This window comes from Bidens hawaiensis, unplaced genomic scaffold (assembly GCF_021521415.1).
Source record: "Bidens hawaiensis isolate Kalapana, Puna unplaced genomic scaffold, B.hawaiensis_p1.1 tig00004020_1, whole genome shotgun sequence".
Taxonomy (NCBI): Eukaryota; Viridiplantae; Streptophyta; class Magnoliopsida; order Asterales; family Asteraceae; genus Bidens; species Bidens hawaiensis.
Window position 1 is genome coordinate 886,503 of NW_027491236.1, and position 20,279 is coordinate 906,781.

Sequence of the window (20,279 nt, forward strand, 5' to 3'; positions counted from 1 at the left end):
TACAAACTAATTTACATTATATTACATTGATCTATCTTTGATTACAACTAGGTGTTACAACAAAATGTGTTCGTTAAACTATTCTATTCCTACTAATAACCTTGCGTCTATTCACATAGCATCGAGTACGTTTCACGAAAGATAGCACGACGTCACTTTATTCCAACTTTGGTAATCCTGAAAATCAGTTTAAAAGTGGGTCAACTACTGGAGTTGATGAGTTTCACGAGTTTCAAGAGAACAGTTATGAATATTCACAAGCTAACACTTGTAATCATGATATAAATATGTATGTATGTAAATGATGTAATTATACTAAGTTACAGTGAAGCCTTGACTGTTTGTGCTGCGTGTATCCATTTCTCACGCCCAATCAACCACTGTGGCTCTCCTTCCGCCCACAACATGCCCCGGTAGCTATGTCTAACACTACATAGCCTGTTTGTATAAGTAAGGTCATGTGCAAACGGCGCTATGTGACACGGAAACCAGGCCGATTCCGTTTGGGTTTGTCAAACCAATAGTATTATTCACAAGCCACTGCCTCGAAGTTAATTACTGTGTTAGTGGGGACTTTCGTGTGTTAGCATTTAGATAATTCACATCACTACACATTTAAGATATGTATACGTAATCAAACATGCTTTTCACCCCAAAAGTTTGTAAAACTGTTTAAAGAAGGGGGTCATGAAACTCACTGTTTAGTAGATAATCAGTACTGAGTCAGCTCGTGGTTTGCTCGATTCGCTATCACTAGTTCCTATAATCAATTCGATATTAATATTTTAATATTATTATAATCTTAATACTAAAATGGGCTGTATATCTAATCTGGGTATAGCTGGAATGCCCAGAAAATGTCAATAGGCTTAGGTTGTGATGTTGTTTAATGTCTAATACTTAAAACCAAACTTGGCTCAGTTTCCCCGTTTTCCCAGCTGGGCCAAGTTGTTCGTTTATGCATTCAGAAAACAGTTATGAGGATGTAAGCTTGGGTAAATGTGTTGGTCGATAAAATGATTAAATTATAAAGAAAGATCACATATTGGGGTTCTGGATTCGCTATAGGACCCGATTCCGTTTATTCAGTTTGATTTGAGGAGATTCGCGCACAATCTATCTAGATTGTCCAGGTTTTTCATAAAAAGGCTCATTTTTACTTAATTAATCCAAAAATAAGATTTTTGATCACTCTTGGTGTTCTGATATTCCCGCAAGTTCATTAATCACGAACTTGTCGATTTTTGTCAGAATTGAATTTGTTTAATCTTCAAATTAGCATAATTAATTAACTGTAAATCATTAAATTATGAAAATTTAGCCACTTATCAAATAAAATATGTAGATTTTTATAAAAATATTTATGGAATTATTTACTGGTTTATTAATTTATAAAAATTCATTTTACCTGCTATATTTAGCCTGAAAATCATCCGTTTATCCCAAAAGATTTCCAAAAATTCCACAAAAATTCCTAAATGCTCAATTTATATCCCAAAACCATCTATATCAATTCCGGAATGTAACGACCTTGTTCAATATTCTTTTCGGGCCAAATTTGACTATTAAAAACTCATATGAACGCATATACACAAAACACACTTAGACTTTTCCAAATGATTCCAAATTTTATATGTGATCAAAATATACCAAAGCTGAGTTCCCCACAAAATTTCATATTTTTCAAGCATTTTAACTATTTTTCCCAATTAAACGCCCCAATTCGGTAATAAATTCGCTAAATATTCTCGTATGGTCTAAAAATTACCAAATTTGAACAGGGACTCAATGATATGGTCTCTGATGTCCCTGAAAAATTTCAAGACCTAAAAATATGCACATCTCAACCTTAACTTAAACAGCCCGTAATCGAGTGTTTCGGTATTACCTTAGCGGGTTTGGCTCGTTTTCGCCTTTCTAATCAAGGTATCAAGCTCTTATGCTTCTATACAGACTAGATACAAGTCCTATATCACAAACCAAGCAAGTTTCATCAACAAAACAGCCCCTTAACTTAGGGTTTCAGTTATGGTATAAAACCGAGCTTTTGAACCATAAAAACGTTGTTTAAACCCTCTAATCCGTGTTTATGGCCAAAAAAAGAGTATGATTCTGATTCCTAACCATGTGTATGATCAAAACATATTTTTGGACCATTTTTAAGGTTTTTGCATGGTTAGGGTTGGTTTTTGGTCATCAAAGTTCATTTTTATATAACAAAACTATGTTTAAACTATGGGTTAATGCTCAAAATAATTGTATTACCTTAGTGTTTGAGCATGTTGCGGAAAAACAGAAGTGGAGCAGCTGGTATGTATTGAATTAAGTCCAAAAATATCTTTAGTAGTATATTATATATAGACAAAACTTAAGAGGGGGGTAAACTTTTGTAGGCGGCCGAACTAAGATGGGCCCCCTTAGGGCCTCATTTTGGTCCACTTGTGTCATTTTAGGTGTCCAGACGTGAAATTTCGAGTCCAAATTTATTTCGGGTTCGGTTTTTGTCACAAAAAATATATCGGGTACAACAAACAGCGCGAAAATGAGCGTTTTTCGGCTATTTTTGTGTAAATTAATAAAAACATACTATTTGTTTGTAAAAATCAAAAATATTTTCACGGATCACTTAAAACATTTCAAATAAATGTTTTGTAAGTCCTTTTTTGGCTTAACGGATGATACAATGCTTGTTTTGTAACTATCTTTCGCGTTTAAATCTATAGCGGGTAGTTAAACGAGTATGTTTTCGTTTAACTTGTTTGCTATCGAACTAAGGCCATAATACTAATATATTAGCTTATATTAAACGTATATCACTTATAGATGCCTCCTGGGATGTCTGGGTCATAACCAAACTTGTTCGGTTAATCGTTCGTTCGTTACTTAAAAAGCGTTTATTTGCTTAACCGGTAAATACGTACAGAGGTGTACTTGGTTTTGGCTCAAATGTCACAGGTCGTCATGGTGACAGTTACTCGGTGATGCGATGGAGATATGGGCGAATCTTTGTGTGGGGCAGGCCAAGCCGCGACCCATACTTTTTTTTTTGCTCAAAAGTGTAATTTTTTCAAATAAAAAATATTGTATGTATTGAGTCCGTCCCATCCAAAATATTGTTCAAGATCCTCCGGCTCACCCATAGTATGTGTTCAAAATCCACCACTAGCTATGGTGGCGTGGCAGTAAAATTTTGCTATCTATGGCATCGACGATGGTCGATGGGTGGGGCTGTATGTTGGTCTCGGTTTGTCACTTAAATCTTCATCTAGGCTATGATGTCGTTTCGGTGCTTCGCTATTTCGTGTGACAACCTATGTTGCATCTGTGGCGGAGATCTAACCTTTGGTAATTTGGTTCGTATTTTGAATTTTTTTAAGCATTGGTATAACGCTTCGGTTATAGAATATGAGTTTGATGTTATTTTTCTTTTCATTTGTATTTTGAGCAAGCTAAGATTTTAAGATGTTCGTGGGTTTGTTTTTGAGTGTCACAAACCCCCGACGCATGCACGGGGTATAAAGTCTGGTTACAATTAAAAAGGTACTATAAAATATAGTGAAAATTATGCTTTGCGTTCCCGTACTTAATAGGCAGGCGCATGTCAAGGAACAATGCTCCCTATTTTGTGACATGCATGGTTCTTCGGTAACCTCTAGTTTGATCAGGGAAACCACAGAAAATGAATCTGCTAATGAAGGTTACAGATTCGATCAAAAAGAAGAAACTACCGCTCACGGTTATTTTGGTCGATTGATCTTCCAATATACTAGTTTCAACAACTCTCGTTCTCTACATTTCTTCCTAGTTACTTGGCCTGTAGTAGATACTTGGTTCACTGCTTTAGGTATCAATACTATGGCTTTCAACCTAAATGGTTTCAATTTCAACCAATCGGTAGTTGATAGTTAAAGTCGTTGGGCTGATATCATTAATCGTGCTAACCTTGGTATTGAAGTTATGCATGAACGTAATGCTTGTAATTCTTAAACTACAATAGGTGCAGTTTTGCACGCCCATAAAGTTTAGAGATAAAATGCGTGCAGTTTGAGAATTAGACCCTCAACATACCGCCCACTCATTTTATAATAAAATATAAGTAAAATCATAATTTACTTTATGATTAATTTTATGATAAAATATAAGTAAAATCAAAATCAACATCCACAATACCCATCAACTACTTAACTTTACTTATGACTCTGGTTGGCGGACACAATTGCATAAATTCATTCGGTTATTATTATTATTAGGGCTTGTAATTTGTTGTTCATTTCCTAATCGTACAAAATGGATCCTCCGTCATCAAATCACCCTCCGGACACCGAAATGGCTGACGCCGCCGCCGCTCCTCCGCCGGACAGCATCCCGGCGAGTCTGAGCCACGGCGGCAGGTTCATCCAGTATGACATATTCGGCAACATCTTCGAAGTGACCGCCAAGTATAAGCCGCCTATTATGCCCATCTGCAAAGGCGCGTACGGCATCGTTTGGTAAGTTCTATTAATTTCATTTAATTCAATTGATTGATTAGGTTTTTGAGATTAATTAATTAATTTGTTATTATTATTATTATTATCAATCAGTTCGGCTTTGAATTCGGAGACGAATGAGCACGTGGCGATTAAGAAGATTGCTAATGCGTTTGATAATAAAATTGACGCTAAGCGGACTTTACGAGAGATCAAGCTTCTTCGTCATATGGATCATGAAAATGTATGTTTGTGATTAATTTGGAATGTTTGCACTGCTTCTGTTAGATTAGTTGATCATTGATCCCGTTACCGAAACTGAACTACGATTTTCACTCAGCAGTTAGTTGATTCGTTCGGTTTTTGGTGCTCGGTTTGGAACGTCTGCACTGATTATCAAAGCATAATCAGCGACGGGGCGGTTAGATTAGTTGATCATTGATCCTGAAACCAAAACTGAACTATGATTTTCGGTTAATCGGTTATGGCTTAATCAAACCATCGGTTAATTGTTTGGTTCTGTTAAATCGGTTCAGTTTTTGGTGATCAAATTGGAATGTGTGCACAAAATATAGTAAGTTTAGTTGAATATTGATCCCCAAACCGAAACCAAACGACAATTTTCGGTTAACTGGTTATGGCTTGATCGAACCATCGGTTAATTGTTTGGTTCGATTAATTTGGTTCGGTTTGATTACATCGTTTTGGTTTTTGGTGATCAATTTGGAACGTATGCACTGATTATCAAATCATAATCAAAACAGTTAGATTAGTTGATCATTGATCCCCAAATTGAACCATCAATTAATTGTTGGGTTCGGTTAATTCGCTTACGGTTTGGTTAAATCGGCTATTTGCTCACTGCTGAGTGCTCAGGGTTGACTTATTGGGGATGTAGATTATTGATTAGGGTACAGTTGAATGATAAGTTGAAAATTGCGCTGATATCTTGGTGTGTGATGTGAAAGTAGACTGATTGTGTGATTGTTACTTGAAACACCACATTTTCTGTAGATAATTACATGTATTTTCTAGCAATAGTTGGATTTTTTCTTTTTGCCGTAAGTGATGTCTGGTTCTTGTTTCATTTCGGTTGTTGCAATTAGGGATATAATTCCACCACCACAAAGGATGGCATTTAATGATGTATACATTGCTTATGAGCTCATGGATACTGATCTTCATCAAATCATTCGTTCTAATCAATCATTATCAGAAGAGCATTGTCAGGTCTGTTTTTAATATGTTCATCTTCTAAATCTATATGTTTTATTGTTTGCTTCATTGCTTATAGTCTAAATGCTTACTTATCATGCTAATAAGCCGTAAATTTATTATTTTTTTTTATTGTTTTGCAGTATTTTTTGTATCAGATCTTGCGTGGGTTAAAATATATACATTCTGCAAACGTGTTGCACAGGGATTTGAAACCAAGCAATCTACTGCTAAACGCCAATTGTGATTTGAAAATTTGTGATTTTGGATTGGCTCGTGTGACATCTGAAACTGATTTCATGACAGAATATGTTGTTACAAGATGGTACCGTGCACCTGAGCTTTTATTGAACTCTTCTGATTATACTGCTGCCATTGATGTCTGGTCTGTCGGGTGCATTTTTATGGAATTAATGGACCGAAAGCCCTTATTTCCTGGTAGAGACCATGTGCACCAGCTAAGATTGCTTATGGAGGTATTTCTTTATTCAAGATTTTTTTTAATTGTTATAAGAAAAATGAGTGTTTCAGTTTTGGATTATTATAAGTTTTGAAATAATTTTGACTATGCAGCTTATTGGAACTCCATCAGAAGGTGAATTAGGGTTTTTGAATGAGAATGCAAAAAGATACATTCGACAACTACAACATTATCCGCGACAATCGTTTAATGAAAGGTTTCCTCAAGTTCATCCTGCTGCCATTGATCTTATTGAAAAGATGCTGACTTTTGATCCTAGACAGAGAATTACAGGTTGGCTCGATATACTTTCACCTAAAATTTGAAGTGTTTTATAAATGGTTCTCAGAAAAATATTTTTGCAAGCATTATTTTATCGGGTTAATATCAATAAAAACCACTATACTTACTTTCACGAAAAATTTCCCAAACCTAATTTTGGTATATTAAGCTTCTCAACTTGTATAATAAGGTGTCTAAACTTGTCCAAAATGCTCGTACTTTTTTTTTTTTTCTAATAATGATTTGTGACGTCTTAAATTGATCGAAATTTGATAAAGTGACATTCAATATCTTTGCAAAGGTAAATATACCATCTTATTTTGACCAGTTTAAGAGTGTAACGTATATGCATTTTAAGATAAGTTGAAAGACTTGTATACAAAAGTCAGTTAAGTGATTTTTCGTGTATTGAACTTTAATAAGCAAAAAAAGTTATGTTGGTTTTTCTTTGTGGAAAATAAAAGAAGTTGATTTTTTGGTATTAACCCTATATTCTTTTAGTAATCATCTATTTGATATGTTTTCTTTTAAGATATCTTTTCTTTGACCCATTAGCGATAAAATATAACCCGACTCGACCCGTTTACATGTAAACCGGTCGGCATTACCACTTTTGTAGCGAGAATCATTTTATCCAGCCAACGTTTATCATGTTACAAACTCATATGATTTTTGGTTTCAGTTGAAGGTGCACTCGCCCATCCATATCTGACATCACTGCACGACATTAGTGACGAGCCCGTGTGCATGAACCCTTTTAACTTTGACTTTGAGCATCATGCCCCGACTGAAGAACAGATGAAGGAGATGATATATCGGGAAGCCCTTGCTTTTAATCCCGAGTACCAGCATGTGTGAGGCGTGTTGTTTGTTCGTTTGTTGTATGGTTTTATAGCAGCGTGGTAATTTGTAACTTTATATGGTTGTATATAAAGATTCTCATTTAGGACCTGAAGTTGAATTATTTGGTTAGGGCCATAGTTGGGTGACCAACGTTATTGAAAATTCAAATGCAAATTGGATTTTAATAATAAAAAATACAAGCAATTTCACTAATAACACTCTTAACTTTCACTTTAATTGTTAAGGGCAATATCCAACATAGTTATCAAAGATTTACACTTGATTTAACTAGAATAATGATTATGAATTAAATGATGAAACTTACAAGCAAAATCTAGTGAAAATTTTAAGTGTAAACCCATTATGTATCTATAACCAATTATGTCATTGGATTGCCCTCGATAACTATAGTAAAAGTCGAGAGTATCATCGGTTAAATTATTAACATTATAATTAACATTATAGATTATTAATAATCGATGACCATGGTTGGATTATTAAAATTCAATTTGTCAAATTTGAACTTGAATGAATGCTACAAACATCGACAGCATACTTTCTAAACACAAGGTGACACAATGCCAACAAAACTGAGATTCTTTTCTTGTTATAAATGTGGACCGAAAACTCTACTCTACTTTAACATCGAGGACGGTATTCCCCTTAAGATATAAGTGAAAAACCTAACACTAAAGTGTTTTAACGAGACCGCCATATCAGCAAAGACATGCATCCAGTTGAAGCCGCCACTCCTAAGCATATTATAGTCAACACGTCTCAGTCATGGCTACATTATACATGGTTTCTAAAGCCCGCCTGAGCCCTAGCCTCAAAGACAAAAAAAGGTTTGACTCAAGCCCGACAGTCAACTTTGAGGCTTGAATGGAACATCTGCTGGCAGCCCCTGTAGTTTCATCATACAATAATACTTGGCCGGTGCAATAGCACCCGCCTTTGTGCACAAATCAACCACCGCAGGCGCATGTCCATAGTAAGACCGCCACTTGTCATCAAGTACCGCAGGATCTTGAGGCCTACGAAACCACACAATCTTCGGAGGAACCAAATCATCAACTTGTGCTTTCTTCCAAAAATGGGTTCCACGCCAGCCCTCGAACTTAAACACCCCACACATACGAGCCTTATGCCCAGATGGGCCCACATGAACCTCTGAACAGTATTTACAAACCTTGGCTGAATAAACCATCAACAATTTCTGAACACCAGATCTGACAATCTCCCATGCTTTTAAGGTTCCTTCAGCTATTAACCTTAAATCATCATTTGACAAAGATTCAGCACCTAAACATTCCATCTTGTTTGGAGATAGTTCTTCCATGTTATGATCTGCACCTGCTTGTAAAGATAGTTCAACAACCGCAGGTACACGATTGTAGTCGAACCGTTCGTCGTGCTTTATTACCTTTTGAAACGTGTTCTTTAGATGAAAAGTGTCCACTGGAACTATAATATCGTTTATGCTCCCTCTAATCCAATCATGAAGCTTGTTCTTCGCATGTCGTTTGTAACCACGACAGGTCTTAATCGCGTGACCCTTCTCGCCAACATAAACTTCTGGACAAAATCTACAAATCGTTAAAGTTAGTTTTAGTTTGGTTGATCTGTCTATAACCTGCTTAATAAATGGATCATCTTCAAGGTGAGCTAACTATACAGGTTATAGGTCGACCCATCAATACAATAAAAATTGGCTTACGACCCGTTAAGCCCATTTACAACTATATCACCACCCGTGTACATAGTCGCAATCCATTTATGACCCACTTAACACGTTTAAAACATGAATATAATCCATTTACAACCCGTCACAAGTTTTTTACTTGCCAGGCTATTTGACAAGCTTTAAGTGTTTCCAGTCTTTGACACGAATAAATATGCGTTTTCTCAGGTTCATCTAAGGGTGTAAACAAGCCAACCCACTCGTGAACGATTCATTAAAAGCTCGAATCAAGCCAAGCTTAAATGAGCTTGAGCCCAAACATGGGCCTAAAAGTAAGCTTGTTTAACACATGATCCTGAAACAAAGCCTCACTTATTGCGCTCGAGCCGGCTCGCAAGGCTAAATGAGCCTATCATTTATAATTTTGATTTAATATATTAAATATGGGTTGGGTTATAATAGGAAGTATAGTTTTTGTAGGAAGGATAAGAAGTAATCTTGTCCATTGATTTTAAATATGGAAGGTTGAGATTAGTTTAGGGGGAAATCAAGTGTGAAAGAAGGGGGAGGGCATAAAAGGAATAACATATTTGTTGACTTTCTCTCTCCACATGCAAGGCACATGCCAAATTCCCCCATCATTTTAAAACGTCCATAACTTTTTTTTACGACTTTTTTATTGAAAAACAAATTCACCATAATAACGAGTGTTTTTTTATCTTTTATATGAGTATCATATTGTAATAAAAAAAATTAGAAAAAATTAGTGGGTTTTTTACAAATTGTGTTTTACAAAATTGTGTTATACAATAGTATTTTTCATTGTGTTTTTTCTATTGTATTTTTTACATTGTGTCATACAATTGTGTTTTTTATTTTGTTTTTATCATTGTGTTTTTTTTTCATTGTGTTTTCTTCCATTGTGTTTTTTCGGACTTTTCATTGTGTTTTTTCTATTGTATTTTTTACAGTGTCATACAATTGTGTTTTTTATTTTGTTTTTATCATTGTGTTTTTTTTTCATTGTGTTTTCTTCCATTGTGCTTTTTACATTCTGTTTTTCATAGTGTTTTCCATTGTGTTTTTTCGGACTTTTCCGGCGAGGTGGTGGCGGTGGGCGGTGGAGTGGTGGTGGTTGTAGGAGATGAGTGAAGATGTAATTGGGTTTTGAAATTAATATAAGTGAATTTTAAGATTAAAGTAAGTGGGTTTTGATATAAAAGTGTTAGACAAAAATACCCTTCTTCATGGCCTTCTTAGGAAAATTAAACTTCTTATTTGAACCTAACCCATTATATAATTAAATATAACTATTGCTTTTGTATATAGAAATGATAGAAATAACTAAACAATATATATATATATATATATTATGCCATATATAAAAAATTTAATAATAAAACATGAATGAGCTGAGCCCAAGCAAGAGTAGAGCTTGAAAAACAATTCACGAGCCGAGCTCAACCTGAGGCTCGGCTCGGCTCGTGTTTACACCCCTAAAGATCACCCACCTCAATCCGCCAACCCAACCCAACCCAATTGACGCCCCTAAATCTAAATTCAATTTAACAAATAGGCAATTGAAGTCGCTTAGGATAGGGGTGGGATCCGATACAAATAAAATTTAACATACTAAAACATACAAAAACTAACTAGAGTAATTACAGTTTTGAACTAGAGCAGTTATGCTTTTAAAAATAATATAGTGTAATAATATATTACTCTAGTTCAAAAGTTAATTACTCTAGTGTTAACATAATTACTGTGCAGTTCTCACGATAAAAGTCGATATGCACAAATGAAAGAAAATTAAATAACAGAAATAAATAATAAAAAGAGTGATTAAGAGATAGAGAGAGAATACTTGCAAGACCAGATGGGTATTACTTGGAGAAGAGTTGAAACGCCTTGCATTAACAGGGCTCTGGACCTAACCACCTCATGGGCCACCGGAATCATGGCTTTCACCGGATAGTCTTTGGCTCGGTTCTCAATCCTCTTGAGAATCATGGGCCTCAGCTTCCTCAAATCTGCTCCTGCTTTTGGATTTGATCTGTAGTGTCGAGAAATGATAGCAAACCCTTGCGTCATTATTGAATTATACAATAATAATGATAATTTATTATTAGGGTTCTTCATTGCTGTACAAATCAAAATCAAAATCAAAATCAAAATCAAAATCAATTATAACCCTAGAATAATAATTGTGCTCAGATTGGGGTGAATGAAGAAGACCAAGGCGAGCCCGGTTCTGGGTGTTTAGAAATGGGCTTCAACTTTTCGGTTTGGGCTTTTTAGCTAATCATTATGGACCCACTGCCCACAGGTTCGAGGTTGTTTAGGGCCGTTCGAATCACTCGTCGCTCGTTTGAAAAATGCTTGCTTATTTTTTCGTTTGATTCTAAACGATCGCTCTGCTCCATTCTGTTTGTAAACGAGCCAAACAACGAGCAAATATCTGTTCGATTCGGTTCACCTCGAATAATTTATTTTATATATAATTATATAGGAACAAATATATAAGACAAGACACATGCATATAGGCGTATACAATTTTTCAACCTATTCCGTTTTATAGTTTCATTTGTTCGCTTCAAATTTTCAAAAAACTAGAAGTTTATTTACATGTTCATTATATCTCACTTCAAACTTTATTCTCATCAAATTTTACAACCTATTACACGTTTGTATAAAATCTGCTAATTTGTTTACAAAGTATATTATTTACAACCTTCAAACTTATTTCTTATTGAAAATATTAAAGTGAATAAGAAATAAAATAATGCTCGAAAATCGCTCGATGTTCGATCGAAAAATGCTCGTCACCCGGTTTGACTTTCAGTTGTTCAGTTTGGTTTGATTGTAAACGAGCCAAGCAACGAGCAAGCCTTTACTCGGTTCGACTCGGCTCATGAACAACCCTAATATTGTTATCTAGGCAAGGCCATACTTCCTTTGGATGTTCTTTTTTGTTTTGGTTTTGTTAGAGCTCCTTAGGTACCATTTTCAAATAATTCCAAAAATAAGTATTATAATTTAGTCGTGATGGGTAAATTATGTTAACACATAAGTAGTTTACAGAGCCAATTAAAGCATGCCACGTGGTCATAAACTAACTGTGACTAGCACGTTCATTACTCATTTAGTTGCCACGACCAAAGAAGTTACATGGCTCGTAATCAACGCCCACGGGTACTGCATAAATCGTTTAGTCACGACGAGTAGATTATAACTTTTCAAGACACGAGTAGTTTGCTAAACTTACCTGAATATTAACACGAGTAGTTTGCATAAATCGTTTAGTCGCAATGAGTAGATTATAACTTTTCCTTCAATATTAACAATTTTATTGGAAGCATTACACACATGTGCTTATGCGGTTATTGTGGTTCTCAATATATACATATAAAATAATTTGACGCTTCAATAACAATAAATTGCACTACTAATCTAAGAAAAATTATTATTTGGTGTCTAAGATTAAGACATAACTATTAAAATTGATTATGACATATACTTGTATTGAAATATATGTAAATGTAACTTTTTAGCATCAAAACTGTATTGAAAAATGTAAAACCAAGTGACTAACATATGGATTAGTTAACCCAGCCAAATTGTTTTCATATATTATTGTTAAAATACTTGTACAGATAATTCAGCCTCAACACTAAGTGCATATTCGAGATTGAGTTTGAAAAATGCTTATTGGCTTATTGGTGTTTTCAAAAAGCCAATAAATTAAAATGTGTTTGGCAATCATAAAAATCTTTCCTATTTTAGCTTTTGAAAGCATTAATAAGCAGTTTTCCAAAAACCTCAAATCTTGGCTTTTCAAAATGGCTTTTTGAAAAAGCCAATAAGCTAATAAGCAATTTTCAAACTCAATCCCAAACATGCTCTAATACATGTACATATACCATGCTTTTTGGCTTAAAAGAGAAAACAAGAGTAGAAATCATAATGCTTCTCTCTTAAAAATAAGATCTAGTAAACAGATGCTCTACTAGTAGCGAATCGATAAAAGCTCGCTTGTAATGTGATTTTAGTTAAATTGCTCATACAAAGATACAAGCCGTGTAGCTCACTTGAATGAATTTGCATTCTTGATTTTCTTTATATATTGATAGTTCAGTACTCCGTTATTAACCTTTATCCGAGTTATATGAAAGGCGGGGTACATATATGTTTGGAATTTCACTAATTTTTACAAAATTTGGTCACTAGTTTTAGCATATGGCAACAATATAAAAACGTAGAATATAATAGTCAAGCCCGAACCCTCTACAACATCCAAATATTCAAAAATAATGCATGCTGTAATACCATTGTCTAGGGTTTCTTCGAAAATCAATCAGCATCCTCCTCCCGACTCCCCAACTTCACTATGTCTTCCACAAGAATCTTCCCCTCTGTAAAAAAGCAACCGACATTTTAGTCGTCATACGTGTCACTAGCTTTCATAACTTAAAACAAAGATGCAGTTGTAAAATGTGTGGATTGGAACCGGCCATTCACGTTTATTATTAATTTTTTTTCTCATTTTTTGGATTGCATAATAATCATGAACCATCTTTAAAGATATTACTAACCCTTATCTTTGGAAAGGTTACTGATAAGCTCTAAAACCCCTTCTTTGCCCAAAGTATCCTTCAAGTAAATGGCTGCAGATGCAACTTCTTCAGGAGTAACTTTTCCATCATAATCTCTGCAGTTATAATATCAAATTAAAGCGATCCAAATAGTAATTAACTTCATCATATCCAAGAAAAAAAACCATATGACAACTTTCCTAAAGACATGGCGGATTAAGGTTATATTTAATCTAAATCTCCAACGGGTCAAATTGGTAAAATTTAAAAGCCTAGCTAAAAGCAAAATGGATCAAATGGGCAGAGTCAAGGGTCCTTGAGTGGTTAAATTGCATCTACATCATCAATTTCTAATACAAGTTACTTAAAACGTTGGATTCATGACAAAAACCAAAAAACAAAGCTACTAACCTGTCAAGCACTCGCCAACGATCACCAATCTTTGCATCCACATCATCAATTTCTTTCTCAAGTTTTTGTAGCATAGCATCAACCTAAGTAGATATCATATATGCATGCAGTTAGAGAGAGACCTTCAGAGGCAATAAACCCTTAGTTGACAGTAAATTTCACATAATTAACACCTGTAAATCTGTAATCATGCATGCATACACACACACACACACAAATACAGCCAAGAGAGAGAGTGCAGCTTATTGAGCATCTTACCCTATTTATGAGTGCCGAAGAGACATCATCAGCTACATGTTCATCAGTGGAATTATCAGTTTCCTCATGGGCAGCTTTATATGCCTTCACAGTATCGGTTCCTTTTTTGTCCAACAAGCTATTATACAAATTTATCTTCAAAAAGAAAAAAAATGAATCACTATTGTGTCTTGCAGTTGGTTACCCCAATGGCAACACCGTAATTTCCAATAAACTTTTCAGATGCAATAACCAACGTTTAATTTATATTTGTTAGCCAAAAGCTCTATTAGTTTCAAAGACTATTGTGTATAAAGGAACTATAAATGAACCAAAATGTTGATTTGGGTAATTGAGTTACGTTTTATTAACAGGTCAAAAGTGGCCCTGAGTGAACTTTTTAAGCATGACTTCCTAAATCACTAAATTCAATAACCAAAATCATTATAGTATAGTTTTTGAATTTTGACTTTTTGTAATCACAACCAATAAAATATTACGTGTTTCCCATTACCCAACCCACCCATTTTGTGTACAGGTATACCTCCTTGTTGACAAGCCTCAAAAACTCTTCACGCTCTCTACTCACAGACTGCACAAAAAGGTGAAAAGCAGATTACTAACAATTCACTATGATATAAATGTTTACAGCAACTCATAAACAAGAACTCTTAATACTTACAGATGCAGAAGCTAAAACAGCCAAAGCTTCACTGACTTTACAAAGCTGTTCTTCTTTATCTAGTGCTCGTGCTCTAGCTTGTTCTTGTGTATCTGAAGCTGTTGCATTAATCATTTCTTCTAATGCAACATCCTTGTTGCTACTGATAGATTGTTTCATCTTGGCTTGCTCTTCTTCCTCCTTTTCTTCCTCCTCCTGTGATAATTAAGAAAATAACAGTAAAGCAAATTATGTAGTTATTTTACAATTTCACAGAACCCTTGCGTAGCTCAAGATACTAGTATTTTTACAACTTCATAAATTAGAGGTGGTAGTATGGACCCGCTTACTTGTGAATGGGTCAATTTGGGTTGGGTTTTAAGTTTTCACTCAACTTGAATAAAAGTATTACTTAAAGAAGAACGGGTCAAATGGGTTGAAAGTCACCAAGAGTAGGGGTGTCAATTCTGTCAGGTTGGTGGGTTGAAATGTAACTGTGAACTTTCTTAAAAACCACTTGAATAAGTTAACAATTTAACCCATTTATTAAACAACCCGTGTTCGTGTTAACCCTTTTGTAAACATGTCGCGTATAGGTCGACCTGATTGACCGACCCCCTGTTTTACCCCGTGTCGTTTTTGGGCCATGTCAAGAATTGCCACCCCTAACCCAGAGTTTGCTTTCAATGCATCTAACCTCTTAATTTGTTTTAAAACAAAGATTAGATATTTATCATAATCGTGGTGTTATTGAACTATTTTTACGTTAAAAAATGAGAAAAAAGTGTTGTCAATCCGAGTATTCGACCCGACCTAGCACGTCCACCTTGCCAACTCTACTCTAGGCTATACTCATAGGATAGTATAAACAAAGTAGAAAAAACAATATATATATTTGTTAGAAGGGATTAAAACCTTGATGAGCTCCTCCTGCATTTCAAGGAACTCCAACTTTCTCTTCCTCTCTGAAACAGAATCCTCAGATGGCAAGGCAGTAACACTAACAGTGTCCACAACTTCATCTGGCAATGAAGACAAAGCGGCACTTACAACTTCCTCAGGCTTTAACTTTCCAGACACAGTAAAGGCCCTGTGACAATCATCAAAGTTATTTTTAGTTTATCTTATTCCTTCATGACTATTACTATCACTATTATAGTTACAATTACCTGGAAAGAATCAAGAGAGAAGATGGAACAGAGTGATTAAGAGATAGATCCAGCCAATCACGAAGCTGCAGAAAAGGCAGACTTGAATGAAATTCACAACTATGACTATAATATAGTTTTAATACAAAAATTGAATCTGTTTAGGTATCATCAGGTGAATATAAAACACCAACATTAACTAATATTACCAACTAACCACTAGGACCATTGGTATTCAATTAAAACATAACTAAGAGCATAAACAATAGCACGTAAACATAAATCACCAATTAACGTCAACAACAAATTTAGCATAGAGCACATTGCCTATAACTTGGCAAAGCCATTATAAAGACACTAGACTCATGTAATATGTGACAAGTTGGATTTTGTCAACATATATGCTTCAGCATATCTATATCATGTCTTGTGTTTGTGTCCATCACTTTATCTACTTAATCATGTAATATATACGTGGTGTGCCTATCAATAATCTACTCTTACAGTCCTAAAGAAAATGCAACACTTTAGATCTGGATTTCCCGAAAAAAATGTCAGTTCCTTGGTAAGTTTCACTCAATTAATTTTCTGCCCATAAGCAAGCACTACTTGGTACAAGTAATTCTAATTATGGCCCAAAGATTTTTCTTTATTTTGTTCTTATCAAACAGCATTTTGCACGTAAGCACGTTTGATCAACAGTCAAAACACTTTTACTAAACTAAGAGTCAGATCAAACATTACAGCTTTATGGGACGGTGAGAGTTCTTTCAACAATATGCATAATACACGCTGTCACACTCCAATAAAACCATTATCAATTCACTAACCGACTCGATTACACCAACCCCTGATATAACTAATGATCTGTTGACATGTTGGCTGCTTCTAAAACATTTCCTAATTACATCAGCCACACTATATAGCGTAAAGTATAGCCCAATAACATTCATAACATATTTCCATCAAGTCAACCTGGAAAACTCTAAAATGGTAAAGGGAGTGAACATATTATATTACTTCCAAAAGGAGCATAAGCATGTGCTAACTTAGATTCACAACAAAGCAGCCCAGGCTGACTATAACACTAGGTAATGTCAGTGTTCTATGCATTTGCTTCACCAGATTTAGACCAACTCAGACAATGTGTACACAACTTTATCTAGTAGTCTCCACTCTCAAACTTATTTACAGTTTGTTCTACTAACTATTGCCAAATGATTAAATTAAGTTGCATTTGTCAAATTAAAAAAATAAAATAAAATAAAAAAACCTGCTGGCGCATCTCCTCCACTGAGCGTAATCCAAGCATGCCTCGCTCTCTACAGTCTTCACGAAGTTCTTCCTCAGAAAGGGCATCCACACCACCCTCTTTTTGTATCATCATATCATCATTCTTTATCCTGCATAAAAAGATGACATAAATTGTAAATGTAAGGACGGCCAACATTCCAACAGTATTAAATATGGTAAAATATAGCATACCATTGTAATCTTTTTCGCAGCATGTATCGCAAGTAAGCGTCTGTTCCATAAGGTTGGATTCCCATATACTTGCACATGTTCACTAAGCGAGGCCTAATAGCAGTAACATTTATAAGAAAACAGCACAGTTGATATCATACTCAAGTGATACTTCTGAAATGACTGAAATCTGACCTGCTGATATTATCAAGGGTAAGCTCATCATTAAACAGCTTCGCGAATCCCAAAATTTCCTCATTATCAACAGAAGCACCTGTTCTGACCTGTATATCAGTTTATAGAATGAAGCACATTTTTAATAAAAACTAAATATACAGCTATTAAACTGTCATAAAGCTTGCCTTGCTTAAAAACTCATCAAGATCTTCTGCTGTTTTCTTGATTTCTCCACTCCTAGTATTTTGGACCTCTTTGGCCATCTCTTTAACTGTATCCTGAAGAAACTTTGCATATTCTATTCTTGCATTTAACTTCCTTTTTAGTGCTTCCTGCAAGCAATCAAGCCAATTAAAACTTATTAAACATTATGATTACTCATTGAATTTGAAGTGAAACAACATGTTCGTTTAAGGTAAGCTAATATCTCAAAATCTAAATGTTAACAACTAAGAAATGGAATTAACATAATGTGACAAACTAATGTTTAGAATACTGTCTGAACTAGCACCTGTTCTTTCATCTTGTCCTGAAAGGTAGAAGGTAGCATATTGGGGAAGAGTTTCAAGAACACGGGCAGCAAAAACTCCATGAAGGGGACAATAATGAAAACAGCAACAGGAACTAGCCGAAAGATATCTGCAGTGGTTCGTGTCAGTTGTTGTCTCTCTCTTCTAGAAAGACTCTTCCCACCAGCAAGCTTAAGAAGCAATCTAGAACTGATCTTCACATCAACTCCAAGTAGCTTGATACCCAACCAGTAATGCTTCATGGTATCAACAAACTCATTTTTCCAGTGAACAAGTTTCTTGGCCCAGTCTTCCCTGAATTAAGCATGACAGTATGACACAAATAGATGGAGATTAAATGTTGTTTTGGATCAGATTGTATATAGCATTACAGCTTTAAACAGTCAAATTATCAATCATCAAACCTGCTCATAGAAGCCACAGCTCTTAGAGCTGGACCTATCCCTAACAGTGTAGCCCAGGTTCTTTTCAAAATGGAGCTAGCAGGCTTCTGAGGTTCAGTACTCTGTTTGGCTTTGATTTTAGCCTTTGCACTGGTCAAGCCTTCAACGGCTTGATCACATTCCTCCGGAGACGCTTCCTTCCGCTTTTTAGCAACTTGTTCTTTATCCTCCTCATCATTACCCAAACTAGGTTTAGGCGCTGTGGCCATTGAAGCAAAACTCGAAGACTGTAACACCAATTCACCCCTAACGTGTAACATACTTCCCAATGTTCCATATCCTGTAACTGTATGAAACTTTTGAGCCCTAAACAATCCTATTCCAGACAAGTTCCTAAAATCTGCATCCCTTCTAAAGTAAGCATCGTTATATTTTGTGTTCCCTAAATCACTGAAAGCATTACTAGGAGCAGAGCACTTAGAGCTCAAATCATGCGAGTCTGAGCATCCGGTCACGATCCCATGGCTCAGACCTTGAATCGAATGACTAGAAATATGAAGGTAATCAGACAGAATCCGCCTCCGTCTCAAAAGTGCCCTAGAAGCCATTAAACTAACAAAACAAAACCTGCAACATATGCTCTCACTCTAAGCTCTCATATCATTAATCAAAACAATCACACCATTGCATTATCAACAAACCTAATTATAAACTAATTGAAAGCAAAACCTAATCTAATAATAATAATAATAACAATAAGAAGAAGAAGAAGAAGAAAACGGACCGCAATATTTGCGTAACAATCGCAGTAACTCGTCCAACTGATCACCTGCAACCTGCAAATCACAATAATAATCAGCATCGAGAACGAACACAGCATTATTCAACGGATTCATGAAATACGATACGGAATTGACTGAAATGATAATAGAGCTACGGAAACATGTGAATTGAAGATTAATGAAAACCTAAATTGGAAGAAGACGTTAATTTGAATCAATCAGCGAGTTGACTGACTTACAGTGTGGTTTGTTTGTGGCAGCAGAGAGAACGTGAGAGAGACGAAAATGAAGGATTTATAGGGCTGCCTGCTGAGGAAGATATCTAATCTAATTTATTATGAAACAATGAAAGATACTTATTTATTTATTAAATCAAATAAGATAAAAGTTTTTTTTTCTTTTACATGAAAAAGAAATTTTTAAAAATATAGGAGATTACTTTGTAACGAAATCTTACCTAATGCTATGACTTACTATGCAAATTTATGGTGCATGAAAATGTTTCTATAATGTAAAAAAATTATGGTGTTCGTTTACGTTATGCACATAGTTTTTAAAATTGACATTGTATAATTGTGTACAGGTCATTTATTTATTTGTGTGATATTTGGTAAAAAAGCATTTCTTTTTAAAATTTGCATGACGTGGGTATGTCAAAACAATCTTCATAGTTGTGTGACGTGGCTTTAAAGTTCACCTTAGCATTAAGTTTTTCAAATAAACTTTTAAAGACTAATATATTCTCAAGATAAATGTTATAATAATATAAGTCGGCGATACAATGTATAAAATAACACAATAAATGGCATTATTAGATATCCTATCTGCATATATTCGTAATTTATCATTTTATTTTAGTATGGTGCATACAAAAACATAAACGTGACGGACATCAAATGTGGTGGCTTTAGAAGAGGTGGAAAGCAACCGGAGAGTTTTTAAAA

At 35.0% G+C, this 20,279-nt stretch overlaps 3 protein-coding genes across 3 annotated transcripts; 1 reads left to right on the top strand and 2 right to left on the bottom strand.

The window, feature by feature from the left end:
• Window positions 1–4,287: 4,287 nt before the first annotated feature.
• LOC143625092 (mitogen-activated protein kinase homolog MMK1-like) lies at window positions 4,288–7,323 on the top strand. Its single transcript, XM_077095545.1, has 6 exons — window positions 4,288–4,490; window positions 4,584–4,713; window positions 5,562–5,699; window positions 5,828–6,160; window positions 6,258–6,438; window positions 7,109–7,323. Exons 1-6 carry the CDS (start codon window positions 4,288–4,290, stop codon window positions 7,282–7,284), a joined length of 1,161 nt encoding a protein of 386 aa, XP_076951660.1. The 3' UTR covers window positions 7,285–7,323.
• A 660-nt stretch (window positions 7,324–7,983) lies between these two features.
• Window positions 7,984–11,060, bottom strand: LOC143625169 (APO protein 4, mitochondrial-like). The gene is made up of 2 exons (XM_077095600.1): window positions 10,815–11,060; window positions 7,984–8,855 (listed from the first exon to the last, which is right to left on the bottom strand). Exons 1-2 carry the CDS (start codon window positions 11,039–11,041, stop codon window positions 8,135–8,137), a joined length of 948 nt encoding a protein of 315 aa, XP_076951715.1. The 5' UTR covers window positions 11,042–11,060; the 3' UTR covers window positions 7,984–8,134.
• Window positions 11,061–13,145: 2,085 nt separating this feature from the next.
• LOC143625170 (uncharacterized) lies at window positions 13,146–19,580 on the bottom strand. Its single transcript, XM_077095601.1, has 16 exons — window positions 19,575–19,580; window positions 19,355–19,389; window positions 18,575–19,198; window positions 18,152–18,464; window positions 17,826–17,972; window positions 17,659–17,747; window positions 17,485–17,577; window positions 17,273–17,402; window positions 16,021–16,085; window positions 15,767–15,941; window positions 14,873–15,067; window positions 14,735–14,782; window positions 14,212–14,346; window positions 13,954–14,036; window positions 13,543–13,658; window positions 13,146–13,362 (listed from the first exon to the last, which is right to left on the bottom strand). The coding sequence occupies exons 3-16, from the start codon at window positions 19,159–19,161 to the stop codon at window positions 13,301–13,303; spliced, it is 2,238 nt and encodes a 745-aa protein (XP_076951716.1). The 5' UTR covers window positions 19,162–19,198; window positions 19,355–19,389; window positions 19,575–19,580; the 3' UTR covers window positions 13,146–13,300.
• Window positions 19,581–20,279: the final 699 nt, after the last annotated feature.